This window comes from Sciurus vulgaris (genome assembly GCF_902686455.1).
Source record: "Sciurus vulgaris genome assembly, chromosome: 10".
NCBI lineage: Eukaryota > Metazoa > Chordata > Mammalia > Rodentia > Sciuridae > Sciurus > Sciurus vulgaris.
The window spans coordinates 69,502,194-69,521,307 of NC_136470.1; the positions used below are offsets into that span (position 1 = coordinate 69,502,194).

The 19,114-nt window shown below is 40.8% G+C and overlaps 1 protein-coding gene across 2 annotated transcripts in view; it reads left to right on the forward strand.

Annotated features, from left to right (window-relative positions):
* Window positions 1–5,178: 5,178 nt before the first annotated feature.
* The window catches only part of UPK1B (uroplakin 1B), a 48,847-nt gene continuing 34,911 nt past the window's right edge, over window positions 5,179–19,114 (forward strand). For both annotated transcript variants that reach the window (XM_079155352.1, XM_079155353.1), the window contains exons 1-3: window positions 5,179–5,312; window positions 16,906–16,993; window positions 18,108–18,308. In XM_079155352.1, coding sequence (XP_079011478.1) covers window positions 16,925–16,993; window positions 18,108–18,308 — 270 coding nt within the window. In that variant the 5' untranslated portion in view covers window positions 5,179–5,312; window positions 16,906–16,924. The remainder of the gene's footprint in view (window positions 5,313–16,905; window positions 16,994–18,107; window positions 18,309–19,114) is intronic.

Sequence of the window (19,114 nt, forward strand, 5' to 3'; positions counted from 1 at the left end):
AATTTGAAGAGAGAGTCTACAGAATGGGAAAAAATCTTTACCACATGCACCTCAGGGCATTAATCTTCAGGATACACAAAGAATTCAAAAAACTTAACACACACACACAAAAAAAAACCCCAATCAATAAATGGGTTTAGGAACTGAACAGACACTTCACAGGAGAAGAAATACAATTGATCTACAAATGTAAGATTAAATGTTTAACATCTCTAGCAATTAAAGAAATGCAAATCAAAACTACTCTAGTTCATCTCACCGCAGTCAGAATGGCAATTATCAAGAATACAAACAACAATAATTGTTAACGAGGATGAGGGGGGAAAAGGTACACTCATACATTACTCGTGGGAAGGCAGATTGGTGCAACCCTTATGGAAATCAGTATGGAGATTCCTCGGAAAACTTGGAATGGAACTACTATTTGACCCAGCTATCCCACTTCTCAGTTTATACTCAAAATACTTAAATGAGCATATTACAGTGATGCAGCCACATCAATGTTTATAGAAGGTCAATTAACAATAGCTAAAATATGGAACAAACCTGGGTGTGCTTCAACAGATGAATGGATAAAAAGAAAGTAGCATATATATATATATATAGTGGAATATTACTCTGCCTTAAAGAAGAATGAAATTATGCATTTGCCAGTAAATGGATGGAGCTGGAGAATATCATGCTTAGGGAAATAAGCCAATCCCAAAAAACCAAAGCCAAATGTTTTCTCTGATATATGGATGCTAATTCACAATGGGTGGGGTGGTAGCTGGGGAAGAACAGAGTTACTTTAGATTAGATAGAGGGGATTGAAGGGAAAGGAGAGGGTATGGGGATAGGAAATATAGTAGAATGAATCAGACATCATTACCCTATGCATGTATACAACTATATGATATATAATCTCAACTGGTGAGATTTTATATCATATATAACCAGAAGAATGAGAAATTATACTGCATTATATATGACATAACAAAGTGCATTCTACTATCATGTATAACTAATTAAAACAAAGTTTTTTAAAATTAATAAAGAAAATGGTAACTTTGTGAAGTACTGAATATACTAATTAGCTTGATTGTATCAAAAGGTGTATGTGTACAGTCATGTGTTGCTTAATGGAAGGGATACTGGCTGATAAATGTGTCACAGTGTGAGCACTGTCAGTGTACTTACACAGACTAAGATGGTTACATCACCAGTTGATGTCATCTTATGGGACCATCATTGCATATGTGAGCTGATGCTGACCAAAACATTAGGCACATGACTACTAAAACATCAGTTTGTACACCTGAAATATATACGTTTTTGTCAAGTATACCTCAGTAAAGCTGTTTTCAAAAAAGAGTGGAAAAAAAAGGAATGAATTGGGTTGAAGATTATGGTTCCTGATAGATGAAAACAAACCATTTGCTTAGGATAAGTGGAATTCCTCTGGATGCTGAGACCAGAGTGGGTTTTGCTTGGAACCTCTTAGATCCAAAATGTAAGGCTGTACACAACGTCCTCAACTATACCTCTAAAAAGCCTATTTTAAAAGGTTATGAAAGAAATGTATACATTTTCGGGAAATTTGCAAAGAAAGTCAACCCCAGCCTGGACAGAAAGTGATTTTCGGAGACCTTAGAGGATTGGGTAGACATGGACACATCAAGTGCAATATTTGTAAGTTTGACTCTGTTGTCTTTAACACAGAAACTGAGCTCAGGCCAGTAACCTGCTCTACTCCGCAGGGACTCTGAGGACACTGGCCGACCTACCTACTCTTCAAGCAAATTTTGCAGCAGATGTCTTCTTACCTGCCCTAGGAATAATATTCTATTTTCTATAATCTAAGTAAGCAGTTAATAGAGAAAAATCACATTCGTGATTAAAAAATGTAATACATTTTAAGAGTTACACTGATCATCTCACTGTACTCAAACAGGGGACAGGTGAGCAAGGGTCTTACCTCTAAATAGTTCTATAACCAAGGGCAATTGACATCCTCAGTCTTCAATCCCCTCACGTATAAAATGCAGTAATCAATAGTACATTCTTCGCAGGACTGTTGGGAAGAGGAAATTTGATATTACCTGGGAATTTAAGTACTGAAAACAAGCTAGATAACTTTATGGGTTGAGAAGTCTTACTGATGGTGGTGACTAGAGAACAAAATAACCCACACTCCTAGTTCAGAGACCTTCCAGAAGTTCTCCCACCCAATCTGCACTGCAGTTGCCTCCCTCCCCCATAAGAAAAGTAGCCCTGAAGTGAGGGGTCTGGTTGGGGAGTAAAGGATTCATGAAGAGAAATTTGTCATTGGTTACTTGCTTCAAAGGTAAGATGGAAAAGTCTGAGGACATGTGCAAGACCCACATCTCTGAGCCCAGGCAGATACCACGTTAGTCACCAGGTTTGCTAACCCGCCTCAGAACTACCATGGAGAGGGAAGTGTTGGAGTCTGGTGGTGATGGTGGGACAGCCAGGCAGAGAGGGGCAGGCATACCCCTTTAGATCCAGGTTCCTGCAACATGTGCAAAATGGATCCTACCTGAGAACAGGAACGTGGGCATGTAGGTGAGAGACCGGAGGGTACAGACTGGCTACAAACCAAAGAAGAGGGCAGAACCTTCTCTGGTGCCCAGGGGAGCTGGCTGGATTCAGTGAGAACACTCATCAGCCAGTCCTGAACCCTGCACAGTGTGCCGCTGCGGCTGCTGGTCGGCTGCAAAGTGAAGGCCCCGCAGGAAGAACAGCAGCCTCTCCCGGCCCAGTCAACAGGACGAGGGTGTGTCTCCCTCTTAGAGGAGTCCACCCAGGGCATGGCAAGGGTTTCTTAGAGAGAAATCCTGCTCTCCTCTCTCCTGCCCGACCACTGGAGTTTCCAGTTTAAATTGCGGTGATAGAAAATATCCCAGGTCTGTCTAAACAAACCGAGAGTTTTCATAATGATAATTCACTGGTGAGTTTTAGGATTCAGAGAAGAGGGGATTGAGGGCATCACCTAGTCAGAGGAAAAGGAGGGCTTAGCAGAACAGAATTAGAAATCAGCTATTGGAAAAATAAACCAGTCATACCTGGACATTAAGGACTTAAAATTTCACATCAGTTGCAGTTACCTGAAAACTAATTTCCCTTTCCCAACTAGTCTTTTGTCTCTGGTTATAGGCTTTTATGCTTACATTATCTATTTTGAAAAGATTTTCAAATCTTTCAATTTTTTTTCCTGACACAATCCTAGTAATAGAACAGAAAATGCCTCAAACTTGAAGGAAACTTGCCCTTGTTTACTTAATGCTACTTCATCACAAAGATTTCCAGACGAGCACATGCTCTAAATAATTTATTTCTCTTTTTATAATTGTAATATAGATCCTTTGTAAGCATACGACTTGTGATAAAGAATATTAAAGTCGCCCATATTTACCACCCAGATATACCCCTGTTAATATTTGCAGTTCACTCTTACTAACTTTTAAATTCCTAACTTTAAAAAAAAATTAAAATTTGTCAAATCACAGAAACTATTTTTAAAGTTTTTTTTTGTTTTTGTTTTTGTTTTTTTTTTTCATCTTTAGCACCTAAAAGAGTGCCTGGCACATCATAAGTTTTCCATAAATATTTCTTAAATAAATAACAAAACTCATTTCATGGCATTATTTTTCTGTGGCATCATTTTTAATTGTTGCATAGAATTCTTTTTTTAATTCTTTTATTTTTTCTAGTTAGTTGTACCTGACAGTAGAATGCATTTATACATTTTGATTAATGGTACATAATGTTGCATAGAATTCTATTGTGTGAATTACCATAATTTATCTAAACAGGCCCTGGAGAGCTAAAGGGAGTTAGGCATTGTGATGGACACAGAGATGTTCCATACAGTCCCCTTCAAAGGGGGAACTTGTCGCCTAGTGGCTTGGGTCGCTGGCACCCCCATTTGTCAGCCCCTGTCAGGAATTGCCTCAGCTACAGAAAGCTGCCTTCCCAGGGTGACTCCTATCTTAGGACAGATCATAGAGAAGCTCAAGGCAGAACTCCAACAGGGTATCTTCCTCTAGAGGTTGGAGGTGTGGGTTGCTTGAGACTGTCCCACCTATATTTCCCCTTGACTTTTCTCTGCCCAGTCCTATTTCTTCCCTCTCCCCTCCACGGGTGCTAATTTCAGGGCTCTCCCTAATAAACATATGGCCCAGAGTCTGTTCCTAAAGAATATAACCTGTGACAGGGGTGGTTCTGACCCTCAAGGAACTCCCAAGTCTGTTGATTAAAGCTTTCAGTAATTCTAACACTAGCCTTTACCTATTACTAACACCAGGTTAAATCAGCCACTGCAGTATATTGTGATATGCTATAAGCCCATTAAAAGTAATATCCTTGGTGCTGTGTATGACACTTGATAGCTCTAGAAAGGAGGAAAAAGGGGAAGCAAGGAGAAAGGAAGGGAGGAGCTAGACATCTTCAGGTACTTCCTGGAGTTTTTCTCTTTGCTGAATTTCTCCCAGTCTGTTTCTAGGCAGATCTCTTGCTCCTCATTAGTCTTTGGACCACCCATGGTAAGAACATAACTTGAACAATTTTCTATCCCTATATTACTATCTCCACTCCCCCAATATAGCATGTGCAGTTAGAGGAACTGAAAATGGACACGACCCTGTACAGATAACAGGTATCAGTCTCATGAGAAGTAAGAACTAACAGGCCTTTTAATACCTGAAGACAGAAGTAATGATCAAATCACACCAACAGAAACAAATCAAATAAAAATAAAAACAAGCCTGGTGCAATGACACATGCCTGTAATCCCAGTAACTGGGGAGGCTGAGACAAGAGGATTACAAGTTTGAGGCCAGCCTCAGCAACTTAGCAAGACCTTATCTCAAAGTAAAAAATAAAAAGAGTTGGGATGCAGCTTAGTGGTGGAATGCTCCTGGGATTGAATCCCAGTACAAAAACAAAAACAAAAACACACACACACACACAAAACCTAAGTTTGTATTCGAGGAATAAAGGCCAGACTTAGAAGGAATCCTAAGTGATTAAGCTTAACCCTGTCAAGGTGTCAAGATGCTCCAGCAATCCATCAATCACACATTCCAAGGCAGCAGAAATCTACCAAGTGAGCTTCCGGTCACTCCCTGCCTCTGCCAGGCAGGTTCAGGCAGCATCAGGTTCAGCCCATGTGAGATGCTTCCTCCCAATCACAGACCACCCTTCCCCTGGACTGGAAGCATAAAGGGTAGAAAAGCAGGGGAGAAAAGCACCCTGGGCTGGTGAGGACTACAGAGTGAGCCCGAGCAGTGCAGGAAGGAGGTGGCAGTTCTGTGAGTACCCCCTGGCCCGAATGGATGCCGGCTGTGCTCTCCACGGTTGGCTAACTTTCCTGGGAGCGAAGTTAGCATTCTGAGCGAGAAAGAGAAAGAAGTTACATTCCTGATTAATAGAGTCTGCTACTTTTGTAATTTAGGATATTGTAATTGTTCTGATCTCTTTTATTTTGAACTGTACAAATTGCTCTCCTTAAACCTTTGAAATCTTTAGCCTGTTCTCGGAACTGAGACCAGAGTTCTAGGGGTGTTCTTCAGCCCTCCTGCTCCCAACTTCAAATTTCCCCAGGAACCCTCCATCTCCTGATAAACTCTCTGATGGACAGATGCCTTTGTAGACACCCACCCCCACAACTTGCTTGTGGAGTCAGAAAAGCAAAAGAATATCTAAGAAATGGTCATGCTCTTTCTTAAAAATATATTCCATAGTCTAGGGGAAAGAGAGTTTCCTGATCTTCTTGTTAGAAATCATTTGGTCTTGCCAACTAGTAATGGGATTTGCGAGGCAATTTATTCATGGTTCTTCTCTGCAAACAGTTCTCTTCAATATATGTTTCAGTTGAAATAAGTCAACAGATAAGCTTATTCACACAATGTTATTTTTACATAATTTATTTTTACATTTCACCAATTAATTGATCCTCAAGGATCCACAGGTCCTGATTATATTTTTGTCCTAACATTCTCACACAAAATACAAGTTTCAAATAATGCTAGTACTATTTTATGTTTATGTTAAAAGCCTCAAACCCCTCTTCTAACTAGTTTTAAGATTTTTAAGACATTTAAGAATTTGTATTAATCTTAATCTATTTTTTAATTGAAGACAATGTTTATTGACCATCTCTTGACTGAATAAAGTCCAAAAACACAACAGAAAATAACTCAAGTTTTAGGTATATATGTATTTCAGTTATAAATAAAATTTAGGTTATGTAGTTTTCAAACTTTGGGAGAAAATAGTTCTTCTTTTGATTAACCTTAATGAGCAAATAATAATTCTTATTTTGCTTTTTGCTTACAACAGACTGTTTTGTTTTCTGCTAGAACAGGCTTAAACATCAACTGATCCATTGATTTAATTTTTTTAACCACCTGGGAAGGACTCATAGACTTATGGAAACAAAGAGAAACTTAGATACCATGCCATTAAGAAAAGCAAACATATAGCATTTCCTTTTTACCTCTCCCGCTTACATTCTTACCAGACCAAATACCAATCAGCCCTAGAATCTGCTATACCCTGCTCAGGAATCTGGGCCTGACGGCCACGCAGCCCATCTACAAACCTGATAGGCTGGCCACCATTGCCTAACTGGGACAGAGACCACATTGCCCTGACCTCACCTCCCCCTAGGATCTCCACCGTATTCTTGCCCTGGGCCTAGGCATCCCACTGGCATTGCCCATACCTATGGGCACTGAAGCCATTGCACATCTTAGTTCTTGATTTCTTGTGGGTGAATGACTGCAGCCAGCACAGGGAACACCCAAAATCCAGAGCAGAGATGTCCAGTTGAACGTTCCATGATGATGGAAATGCTCTAGGCAACAGCTATTAACCACATGTGGCTACGGGTTGCTTGGAATGTGGCTACAGCAACTAAAGAACTGATATTTTTTAATTCTGTTGAGTTAAATATATTTGACTTTCAATATCCACATGTAGCTACTAGCTACCATATTGGTCAATGCAAGTTGAGAGAGCTGTAAAGTGAAACAAAAAGAAAAGAAAAGAAAAGAGAAAAGCTTGATGGATACTGTGAGCTGTAGGTATCACACCATGGAAATCGGCTTTGCTTTTCATCATTGTCCAGGACTTGTCCCACCCTAGGTTTAAGCAGATTTGTCAATTTTCCTGACCTGAGATCTTCACACCCATTTTTGTATACAATTATCTGCCCTTGTCCTGGGCTTCGGTGTCAAAGTTATTTGGTTTCCTTTTTCTCTCTCTCCTATTTCCCGTTTATTTATTCTTTTGTTAATCCAAATTTCTCTAGCATGAGTAGAGTTTGAGGTGTGGTTTGCGTGTTCTCTGCTGCAACAAACTTGGGTGAGGGAAAGAGGCAATGAACTTGAAAAAATGATCTCATGCTTGGTGGGTGAGTCACATTTTTTTCTTCTGCTTTGAAAAGTGGTTTGTTTAGTGAGCAATTGTCTTTAGATCTATTCATTTGTCTGGAAACATCAACACTGTGGATATGAATAATCTGTATAAGAAAACAAACTGAAGGGCTGGGACTGTAGCTCAGTGGTAAAGTGTTTCCTCGCACGTGTGAGGGACTGGGTTCCATCCTCGGTACCACATAAAAAAAAATAAATAAAGATATTGTTTCCATCTACAACTAAAAAAATTTATTTAAAAAAAGGAAACTAACTGAATGAAAGTCCAAAAAAAAAAAATATATATATATATATATATATGGATAGCATTTTAAAAATCCACACTTCCCAAAGCAAAGGAACTCCCAGGGTGTTGAGCAATTTTAGTAAATCATTGTGGTGCCAGGTCAATGGGAAGTTCTTCACAGGGTGGGGCGTATGGGGGCTATTCCTCAGCAGGGAAAACACTTAAGGTGAGTTGCTCACCTCAGTCTGTGATGTATCACTTCTAAAGTGGACAGTCACTTCTCTGCTCTCTGCCCACCATGGTCACTTCCCACTTTTTACAAATTCACTCATCCTGCTTATTCCCTTTCTAGGCCTGCCAAATAAAGACACCTAACATATGTGAAGGAAGCTCTGCATTTAGAATAAGAAGGGAAAGATCCAGAAAATCACATATTTGAAACGGCCGAACATACCAGGGGCTAACAGGGAAGGCAGGAAGGAGGGTACATCACATCACCAGGGGTCAGTCTCTATTCACAGAGAGACACATCCACACCCCTAACCTTGAGTTTAGGAGCTACCTTCCACGTGTCTTCCCTCTCCCTTTGAACATAAATATGAGGAGGGATGTGAAAAACTCATTCCCAAAAAGATGTTGACACTGATGGCTAATGAGACTCAAATGTGTGTCTTCTGTATGTATTTGTATTTTAATCAGCAGCAAAGCAGCGATTCTATAATTATAGCATTTCAAAATTAGAGTGAAGAGTAAGGAAGACTTTGAGCAGAGGGAGAGGGTAGAAGGCTTTTTCCCCATTTTCTGTGACTCACTTGGTTTAATTTCTAAGATAAAAGGCAAGCTCAAGGGCAGGGGGTTGGGAGTTTCTCTTAATTTTACAGAGACATTAATAGAGATGGTGGTATCTTTTATTTTAAAAAGAAGAAAGTAGCTGGGTGTGGTGATGCACATTTGTAATACCAGCAGCTCAGGAGGCTGAGGTGGGAGGATCTCAAGTTCAAAGCCAGCCTTAGTAACTTAGTGAGATCCTGAGCAACATAGTGAGACCAGTCTCAAAATAAGAAATAAAAAAAGAGCTGGGGATGTGGCTCACCTGGATTTAAGCCCCAATAGAAGAAGGAGGAAGAGAAGAAGAGGAAGAGGAAGGGTAAGGAAAGAGGAGAAAGAGAAGGAAGGAGGAGGAGGAGGAAGAAAAGGAGGGAAGGAGGAGGAGGAGGAGGAGGAAAGTCTGTTATGCCACGAATGGGCACATGACCAGTAATGACACTGGAATAACTGACACTTTAATTTTTTCCTAAATTACAAACCTTAGTAAGACACAAAATACCAAGAGTATAGTCATGGACTTTTAGGTGTGACATTCAATCTGTTTATGGGGTTTATAATTATGCTTTTTAAATATAATTCTTTGTCAAATTGAATTTTTTAATGTACAGAAATCTGCTCCTTTTTGGGTTCAGAATACACCATTAAGCAAACTTGGGTAAAGAAGAGATATAACAAAGTACCAGGCTAGGTTGCTGTGGCAAGAGGATAAGAGGGAAGAAAAGCCAAACACACCCACCCACAAACAGGACCTGGATTAACTCCCCAGGACAGCTATTTGCCAAGGACAGAGAGAGGATCCAGGGAAGGAATGGCAAATCTGGACAGGGCAGTAGAAGAGGTTGTTTCAGCTGGGCTTCAGAGATCGCAAAGAGGAAGAAATGGAAGGGATTCCAAAGAGAGGAGCAACCCAGCTCAACCTGGAGGCATGCTCAGGACACAAGGGGAGCAGGGAGGCCACTGGGAACTGGTCAGCACTGTCTCGAATGCGGCTAAGAAGTTCATACTTTATCCAGCCTCCCTGCCATGACTAGAAGGGTGAAATGGTTGGGTCTGGCCAAGTACTGTAGAAACAAGGTAAAAGAGGCCATTGGTCTGCTTCCAAGAGCAGAGAAGCTAAGAAGTTCTCGAATTCAAATGCACCAGAATAGGACAGAAGCAATTTGAATTTGAAGAGCTTGGTCAATATCAGAGAATATGTGGACACATGAAGTCACCTGGCAGTAGGAAGTGAGGGAGCCAGTGGCTGAGCTTATGGGTGAAGAGACAGCTATCTATGACAGTCCTTTGAACTGAGGATACAGCAAGCCTTGAAGTTTTTGTTTTTGTTTTTTTGCATGGTGGGAGGGTGCCAGGGATTGAATTCTGGGGCACTCGACCACTGAGCCACATCCCCTCCCTGATTTGTATTTTATTTAAAGACAGGGTCTTATTGAGTTGCTTAACACCTCACTTTTGCTGAGGCTGGCTTTGAACTCTCGATCCTCCTGCCTCAGCCTCCCAAGCTGCTGGGATACAGGCATGTGCCACCACACCTGGCGAGCCGTCGAGGTTTTTAAGCACAGGAGTGATATAAAACCAGAGCCCTGCTTTAGAAAGTTCTCTCCAAAAGCACTGTGTGGAATAGATAACAGAAGTCGTTGAATTCATTTGAGCCAGAAGCTATCAGCTGGAGGTAGGAATTAGAAGGAAGGGGTAAAGTGGTCTCGGGAGATATCAAAAAGTGATCATTTTTCTTTCTATCAAAAATATAAATCAATCTGAATCGGAAGGGTTTATTAGTCAAGGTTCTTCACAGAAACAGAACCAACAGGAAATGTGTGTGTGTGTGTGTGTGTGTCCTATTATCTATCTATCATCTATCTACCTATCTATACCTAGAGAAAAAGAATTATCTTAAGAATTGGCTCATGTGACTTTGGGGACCAACACATCTGAAATCTATACAGCAGGTTGGCAGTCTGAAAATTTGGGAAGAGTTGATGCTGCTCTCTATGTCTGAAATCTGCAGATCGAAAACTCAGTCAGGTCTTCTATAGTGCACTCTTGAGCCAGAATTGCTGTTTCTTCGGGAAACATCAGTGTTTGGTCTTAAAGTTTTCATTTAACTGGAGAAGGCCCCCCATGTTATGGAGGGTAATCTACTTTTCTCAAAGTCTCTTCTGACTTAAATGCTAATTACATCTCAAAGAAATATCTAGACTGCCTTTTTTTTTTTTTTTTTTTTTTTTGCAGTGCTGGGGATTGAACCCAGGGCTTTGTGATTGCAAGACAAGCACTCTACTAACTGAGCTATATCCCCAGCCCCCTAGACTGCCCTTTGACCAAAAAACTGGGTACCGTATCCTAGCCATGCTAATGCATGATGTGAACCTTCACAGGGTATTCATTGCCATACTTCCTTGCCAGGCCGGCAAAGACAAAACTCAAGAGGCACAACTTCTCTCAGGCACAGAGAACAAATTCACGTTCTGTGCGTATGGAGAAGAGTGCCCCGTTGTCCTTCCCTTTTGTTTTTTCTTCATATTTGTACTCTTTGGAAAGGAAAACAAGCTCATAATGTCTTTCTTTTTTAATAGCTATCAACATGGAAATTCATTAAAGTTTTTATTTTTTAACCCAAAAATTTCATTGGTCTGCCCTTATGCACAAGAATGATTAGCCTTACCAGAAATCATGTCACCTTTCCTTTGGTGTACCAGAAGTGCAACCTTTCCTAGAGAGGCCTCCAGCTTGTGTGTGATGGAAGCAAATCCACGTGTCTCAGTTTTCCAGGAACATTTCCTGGATGTCCTCCACTGAATGGGAGTCTCTGTCACAGAAACCATGTGATGTCAGCTTACACATTGTGACCAGTGCCTTCCTGCTTCCCTCTTGAGTATCCTGGAAATCGTCAGATAACTGTTATTTTCTTATTGTTCTTTTTAGATATACATGACAGTAGAGTGTATTTTGACATATTATACATACATGGAGTATAACTTAACACTAATTAGGATCCCATTCTTGAGGTTGTACATGATGAGTTTCACTGGTCATGTATTCATATATGAACATAGGAAAGTGTTGTCTGATTCATTCCACTGTTGTTCCTACTCCCATCACCCCTCCCTTCCCTTTATTCCCCTCTGTCTAATCCAATGAACTTCTGTTCTTCCTTCCTCTCCCCCTTCATTGTGTGTTAGCATCCACATATCAGAGAGAACATTTGACCTTTGGTTTTTGGGATTGGCTTATTTCATTTACCAGCAAATGCTATAATTTCATTCTTCTTTATGGCTGAGTAATATTCCATTGTGTATATATACCAAATTTTCTTTATCCATTCATTTGTTGAAGGGCACCTAGGTTGGTTCATAGCTTAACTAACATGGGTAACTGCTTTTTAAGGTCAGTAATTGTTCTGAGTGCAACTTTCTTTTTCATTATTCTAGAACCCCAGTTTCAACTAACTTGTCATGTGGTTTAAAGATATGTACCTGGTAAGGGGATCCTCTTTGAGCCCAGGTTTCTTACCTGCTGTTTTCCCATCCAAAGAGGCACCGTTTTGATCTGTTTTTAAGTACTAGAGTTCCATATTGAAATCGTATTTCCATATTTCCTTTGAAAATATGGCTCTGTGTTTTTAAATATTAAACCACTGCATTAGGTCCCTTCACCATTCCTTAGCTTATCAGCTCTGGTCTGTCTGCTTCAAGGAACTGAGGCCAAAGTAAAGAAAATTAATACTGGCTAGATAATTAATATTATACTAGAATTTCACATATATTCTCATTTGATTTTCACAGTACCCCTTGAAACTAGGTATTACTATTCCCACATAGAAATTAAAGTCAACAAGATCTAGTAACCTCCTGGGAATCACAAAACTATTAAGTGGTAAAGCTAAGATTCAAAGGTCTGTACAAAGCTCGTCTTCTTTCTACTTCGCCTCACTCCTTAACTTCTGCAGTAAGCTCTAAGCAAATCACTAAGTTGTATATTCATCCATCCTTCCATTCATTCATTCATTCATGTAAACATTTGTTTATCCACTTTTATTTTTTATTTAATTAAAATATGTGTTATGCACAGTTACACTTTAGACCTAGAAGGGCAAGTGTAACAGGGTCCCACCCAGTGTCTTCTGTTTTGGAGACTCTTGCAATAAAGTGTAGGAAGCCCTTCATAGGTTAATACCAAAAGAAAAGAATGCAAAAGGGAGAACAGAACTGGATCATCTCTGCGTAATTTCTCTGGCGAGATGAAAGCAGCCCCAGCCCAAAGTAAAACCTCAGAGGTGACTTCTGCATCCCCTCTCAGTCTGGAGCAGAGTCCATAGAGCTGGCCAAAGCCAGAGGGAGGAGGTCCAAGGGCAGGAGCTGACTGCTCAGGAATGCTGGTGGAATGCACAGGAGACCCTCCCATGTGGACGTGCAGCCTGGTACCTGACTCTTGCCACACCCAGCATGACTGGGAACCTTTTTTTTTTTTTTTTTTTTTCTTTTCCAAAAGAGATTTTTGTTTTCCCCTGTGAAGCCAACCGTGGAAAATAAAAAGAAGCACAAATAGATAACTGTGTAAAGGCATCCATTTCTCTCCAGCAGAGCAGTCCCTGGGCAGGAAAGAGAAAGAAAGTGGGTGGGAGGTTGTTTCTCAACCTAGGAACTGGAACCCTTGACTATGTCACCATCAGAGCCTCCTTGCTATGCCCCCAAAATCTCTGGTGCATAAAGCAAAACCTTAACCCAATACTCTGCTCTTCCTAAATATCCCCTGGTTATTATTAATAATTTCTCATGTTTGTAAATAATCTGAGTTTGCCAATGGCTTCTGCATCTCTCATCTCATTTGGTTGAATATAACCATTCCATGGGTAGAAGAAGTTGTGTTCTGCCCATTTTAAACAAGGAGACACACTCTAAGAGGGTCATTGCCCAGGGTTACACAATAATGACAGGGCAGGACTAGAACTTGAACCTTGGTATTCTGTTGTACAGGCCCAGTGTACTCACCTTTAGCCCACAGCCTCCAGATTACACTGTGAGCTATGAGAAGACTACACTTGACTCTGTCTTGACATTTGTGACTCTTCAAGGATTGAAGCAAATGTCAACCTAGTCTAAAACACAAGGGACCAAGGAAAAACTATGAACTGCTCTCTCCCATTGACTTCACATTACACATTTAATTTCCAGGAATTCTGATCCCAGGGAGTAGTGGGGAGAGCTCCTGATGGGGAGGTTTCCTGGGAAAGAGTATAGCTACCACACTGGATTTGGGAGAAATGTGAATACATAGTAGAGTGTTAAAGGGCTAAGGAAACAAGAACCCAGAGAAGTGGGTGAAGAAAGGTCTGGTGTGTCTGATCTTTGCAAAAACAGAATCTTCTAAGCAGGAAAAATATATGTGTTCCCTCGGTTCCCAGGATTGGCAAGGAAGCAAGCAAGCTGCTGCTTTTTCTACTGAGAGTATTAGCGGTGTGACAGCCCTTGTAGACTGCAGTGCCACGTAAGAGATTTGGAGCCTTACAGCAGAACAGCACTTTCTAGCAGTGTGACCTTGGCACACTAATCCCTCCAAGCCTCCTTTTCTTCATCTGCAAAATGGAAGCCAATAGATTCTACCCCTAGATCTTTTAAGAAAGTGCAGCCTTGCTAACGCAACACCGGTGATTTGAGCCCCAGGAGACTCATTTCAGACTTTTGCCCTCCGGAACTGTAAGTTTGTGGTAATTTGTTATAGAAGTAATTTGAAACAAATATAGACTTTGGTTAAAGTGACCATCTCTCATGCCTGTTGAGAAGATGAACATAAAGAGCCTAGTGCAGGACTGAGAGCATCTAAGTGCCCATTAAATGACAGCTTCTGTTACTATTTTTGTTATTTTTGGAAGACAGGTGAACTTCCTAAGTTATTATGTGCCACGGATGCCAAAGGCCTAAGAAAAAGGAGAGAACATATAGTGCAAAAGAAAAAATTCTAGTAGCCAGCAAGTTTAGAATATCTGCCCATCGTGTGTTCCTGCCTTCCATTAGCCAGCCCACAGACAGGCTGCCTCCCTGGCATTTGCAACCATATCTGCTTAGCTTTCTTTTGTGCTTTTCCTGTTCAATTCAGGCTCCTGTCTGCCTCCTTATTTTATTCTCCACTCTTCTGCATTTTCCCACCCCTAACTTTGACCCTTCGAATTCTCCCACAGCATATTCACTTGCCCTTTCCTCTCTTAAAAATCTGTGTGGCAGAGACATCTTTGGAAAAGAATATATTTTATGGACATACTTGAGTCTCTGGGGCCAAATCCCTTGCTCAGGGTTCTGTCCGCTCATTTCTGGACCAATGAAGTCTTGAAGGTGGTCTACCCAACCCTTTCCTTTTTTTCTATATCCCTCCTACTTTCCCCCTTTTATTCATATAGTTCATTTTGCTTTAAATGCATGTTACTTTAAACTTCCTCAAAGAAAAAATTTATTCTTTCTGTTCCTTAAGTCCAATTAATCACCCCAAATAGGCTGCTACCTGAAAAATAGGTGCCCAATCAGTACTATCCTGGTCAATAATGGTGCTGAATTTGGCCTGTCCAGATATTTGCCCTTTTCTCTCTATACTTCTATTATCTGGATGTCTATCTTTCACAGTCTATGTATTTGTATGCCTAGTTTAGAGAGTAACCTAACTGGTCAGAGATAATGTCTGTACATACCAGTAATGAACTTCACATGCAACTGATCTGTGCATACGAGTAAAATTCCCCCTTAGGGGGGTTAGTGATTTAAATTCCTCAAGATAGCAGGATTCCACTCAGTTTAGTGTGCAACAACACTGGAAAGAAATGAATGGCATTGCTCAGCAGAAACTTCACACAGGGATCATGTAACAAGGACCCAGAATCTTCCATTCCTTCAGTAAACATTAATGGAGTGCCCATTGTATGCCAAATTCTAGCTAAGAATACACATAAATTTTTAACTCCTCAAATTCCTAGTTTCCCAGAAACACAGCAAAGGGAAAAGATTTACAGATGCTTCAATTTCTTGGAAAGTGACTGATACATATGTTACAGTGCAACAGTGGATTTAAAACTTAGCAAGGCCTAGATCAAATAAGAACCTTGCCTCCCACTGATTCCTGTCTACACACTGGCTACCTTGTTATCTCCTGGGGGCCTTGCTCTTCTGTCCCTCCTTCCTAACTTTCCCTTTCCCTGAAAAGTCACTCCTTTCTCCTACACGTTCCCACATCTACTCCACTGGTCAAAACCAGACACATCCACCAAGACCCACTACTCCCTTCCGCAGAACCCCCACAGTATTTAGTGTCTTCACAACTACATGGGATCATAGCTTAGCTTCCCTGCTAGAACACAAAAGCCTAGAATTCAACAATCGCCCTTACATTTCTGTGTATAACTCACAATGCAATTATATATCATTTAATACCTTTTGATTTAGACCATGAATGCATGAATTAACTAGTTAATTAATTAATATACTATTGAGAGGTGGGAATGAGTTTTCTCAAGATGTATTAAGTGAAGAAGCCAAATTGAGTGACCCAAACACCCTGTGTTCCTTCCAGCGAATTTTCAGAGAGGCTCGAGGCCCATTTCCGCTCTCTCTGCTCTGAACTTTTTGCATCATTTCTGGGAGCCAAGGTTAGCTGCAGGGAAGTTCTTGGGTCCTGGAGTCACACAGACAAGGACTTCCCAAAAGATGAAGACATTCAGCTCTGCTAATGCTTCTGGGATAACCCCAGGGAACCCAATTTACCAATTTAAGCTTTAGTTTTCTGATCTGCAAAATGCAGTTGCCTCCTCTCTTTTCTTGATGGCTTATGATAATTAGGTATATGCATGTGAAACATGCCCTTTTCTCTCTATACTTCTGTTATCTGAACTTATATCTTTCACAGTCTATTTATTAGTATATCTAGTAACACGCTCTGTGACACTTTATTTGCCAACTATTTTTTAATAACAAAATATTCATAAAATAATGGTTTCTAACAGAAACCCACAGTTCATATGAGAATCAGTCACTAACTCTATGAGTTTATCCTTTGGGTTTCACTCTGTCGTGGTAGAGCCCTGGGACTCTCAGTGTGTGTCAGTCCTGCCTGGTCCTCGCCACCTCAGTTCTGCTCTTTGACCTTGCAGGGCCTCAGTTTATCTCTCAGAAGTATGCATCTGTACCTGAAAGGCACTGATCAGACTCTGGAAGATTTTATTTTCCTTTTCTTCTTTATAAAGTTATTGTGATTACCAAGCTCACTAATCAAATTTCCTCCATTATTAAAGATTATACTCACCCCAGGTTTGGATGCTTTCAGAAACAAAAAGGCAATCCACACTATCATGATTTAGTCATGCTATGGATATTCTAGCAGTATTCGTCACCTGCTCCTATTAAAGCATAACACTCTCAACTGTGTCTTTAGCTTGTGGGAAATCCTGAAGATGGCCAAGGATGATTCCACTGTCCGTTGCTTCCAGGGCCTGCTGATATTTGGAAATGTGATTGTTGGTGTAAGTAATGAGAATTTTCAGAAAAGTCTGCTCTTTCCATAAACATGAGTTTAGATTAATCAAAAGTGAGAATTAAAATGAAAATAATGGTATAATTACTTGTTCCCTATATATTCTCATTTTCAGAAATGTGTAGTAAATATGCTAGCTAGAATTTAACTATAAAAGTAATCATATGCAATTTTGAAATATGTCAGAAGACCATAGTTATTAAAAAAAAAAAAAAAAACTTTTCCTTCCAGCTTTAAAGCATAAGAATCTAAAGGAAGTCACATCTACCATGACCAGTATCCAAACACCTACCACACACATACTTCAGTGCTTCTTTCCAATTTCATCTTGGTTTAATTTTGGGAATATGTCAGTAAGTTTATTGGGACAGATATTTGCATCTTTTCTTCTACACAGAAGCCAATACCAGGATGTGGGACTGTCTCAGAGGTCACACTGTGGGGATAGGGGAGAGCACTTGTTTGGGAGTCAAAAAACCTGGTTCTTGGACCAGCTCTGCCTCTGACCTCCTGTATGACCCTGGACAAGTCATCACCTTTCAGGGCCAAGATTCCTCATCCATGAAATACAGACAATGGGATAAGTTTCCAGTTCTCACTGATAAGTACGACCAAGACCACTTTAAATATTATAATCCAGTAATGTGCACAATAAGGCACTGGGGGTGGGCTGGGGGGTCAGCAGCAACCTTCAAACAAAGAGGCACTATCTAGGGCTGGGATGTTGCTCAGTGGTAGAGCAGTTGCCTAGCACACACAAATTTCTGAATTCATCCCCAGCACTATAAAAGAAAAGAAAAAAAAAAAGTAGAAGGCACATCTGAGTGGTTTATGGATGGTCTAAAATTAGCTAGGTCTTTTCCCAAATAGGAATAAGACCAAGAGACACGTCAAAGTAGTATCCAAGGGAGATTGTATATGGAAGGAAAGAGCAGGATGAAACTAGTTGTTCGAATTCCTGGTAATGAGGAGTTGAAGTCAGTTGCATAAAACCTGTGTGGGGGAGGGAATCAGTCTGTCTCACCCACCCTCCTCCATTCCCTTTCCCAATGCTGTGCTCCTGGCCACCTGCCTGACACCACCCACTCTTGGCTTGCTCCCAGATGTGTGGCATTGCCCTGACTGCAGAGTGCATCTTCTTTGTATCTGACCAACACAGCCTCTACCCCTTGCTGGAAGCCACCAACAACGATGACATCTATGGGGCTGCCTGGATCGGCATGTTTGTGGGCATCTGCCTCTTCTGCCTGTCTGTCCTAGGCATTGTGGGCATCATGAAGTCCAACAGGAAAATTCTTCTAGCAGTAAGACCTTCAAACTCTCTATAACTGATTTTGTGGACCCATTTTAATGGATTGTTTCTTCATCACTGAGCACAATGCCTGGGCTTTCCATAATGCATGTAGAAGCAGAGAGCTGCAGGTGAGGGTGAAAAAGCAGTTGAGGCAAGAATGTCCTCCACTGCTGCAAGTCCAGAAGATTCTCATGCAGAGAACCTAAAGGGAGACACCTGGGGGTGACTCTACTGATTATTTTCCAGATCTGTGCTTCTGCAGCCAGTGTCTGCACATCCCCAACATATATAGCCAGAAATTACATAGGACATACACACACAAAAATTATGAGATTTTGTTTATTAGATTTTCCCCTTGACAAGAAGTAGTTATAAATACTACTTTAATATTAATCATAGATATGTAAGGACATAAAATACCAAGTAGCCATGAATTTTTCAGAGAAAGCAGGAGACTTTTTAAGACTTTTGAGCTCAAGACTGCTGGGTTTTGTGTGATTGCCTGCACTTCCCACATGGTCATTCCCTCTGCTTTAACAGGAGCCTGAGAAAACCTTGACAAGCCCCACTGTGAGTGCACCTTCCACTCACACCCACCTGAGGAGGCTCTAACCCTGTTTCCAAACCACAGACAGCAAGACTGTGACCTGCCTTCATAGGTGGAAGCAAATTTGCAGCCAGCAGAGCTGAGAAATCTCTAAGTTGGGTCTAGTTCTCTACTGCTTTCCCCTATGCACCAGGAGAGAAGTTTTTCATGTTGCCATGGGAACACACACACACACGTATACACCACACAAAACTCCCAAACCCTGAAAT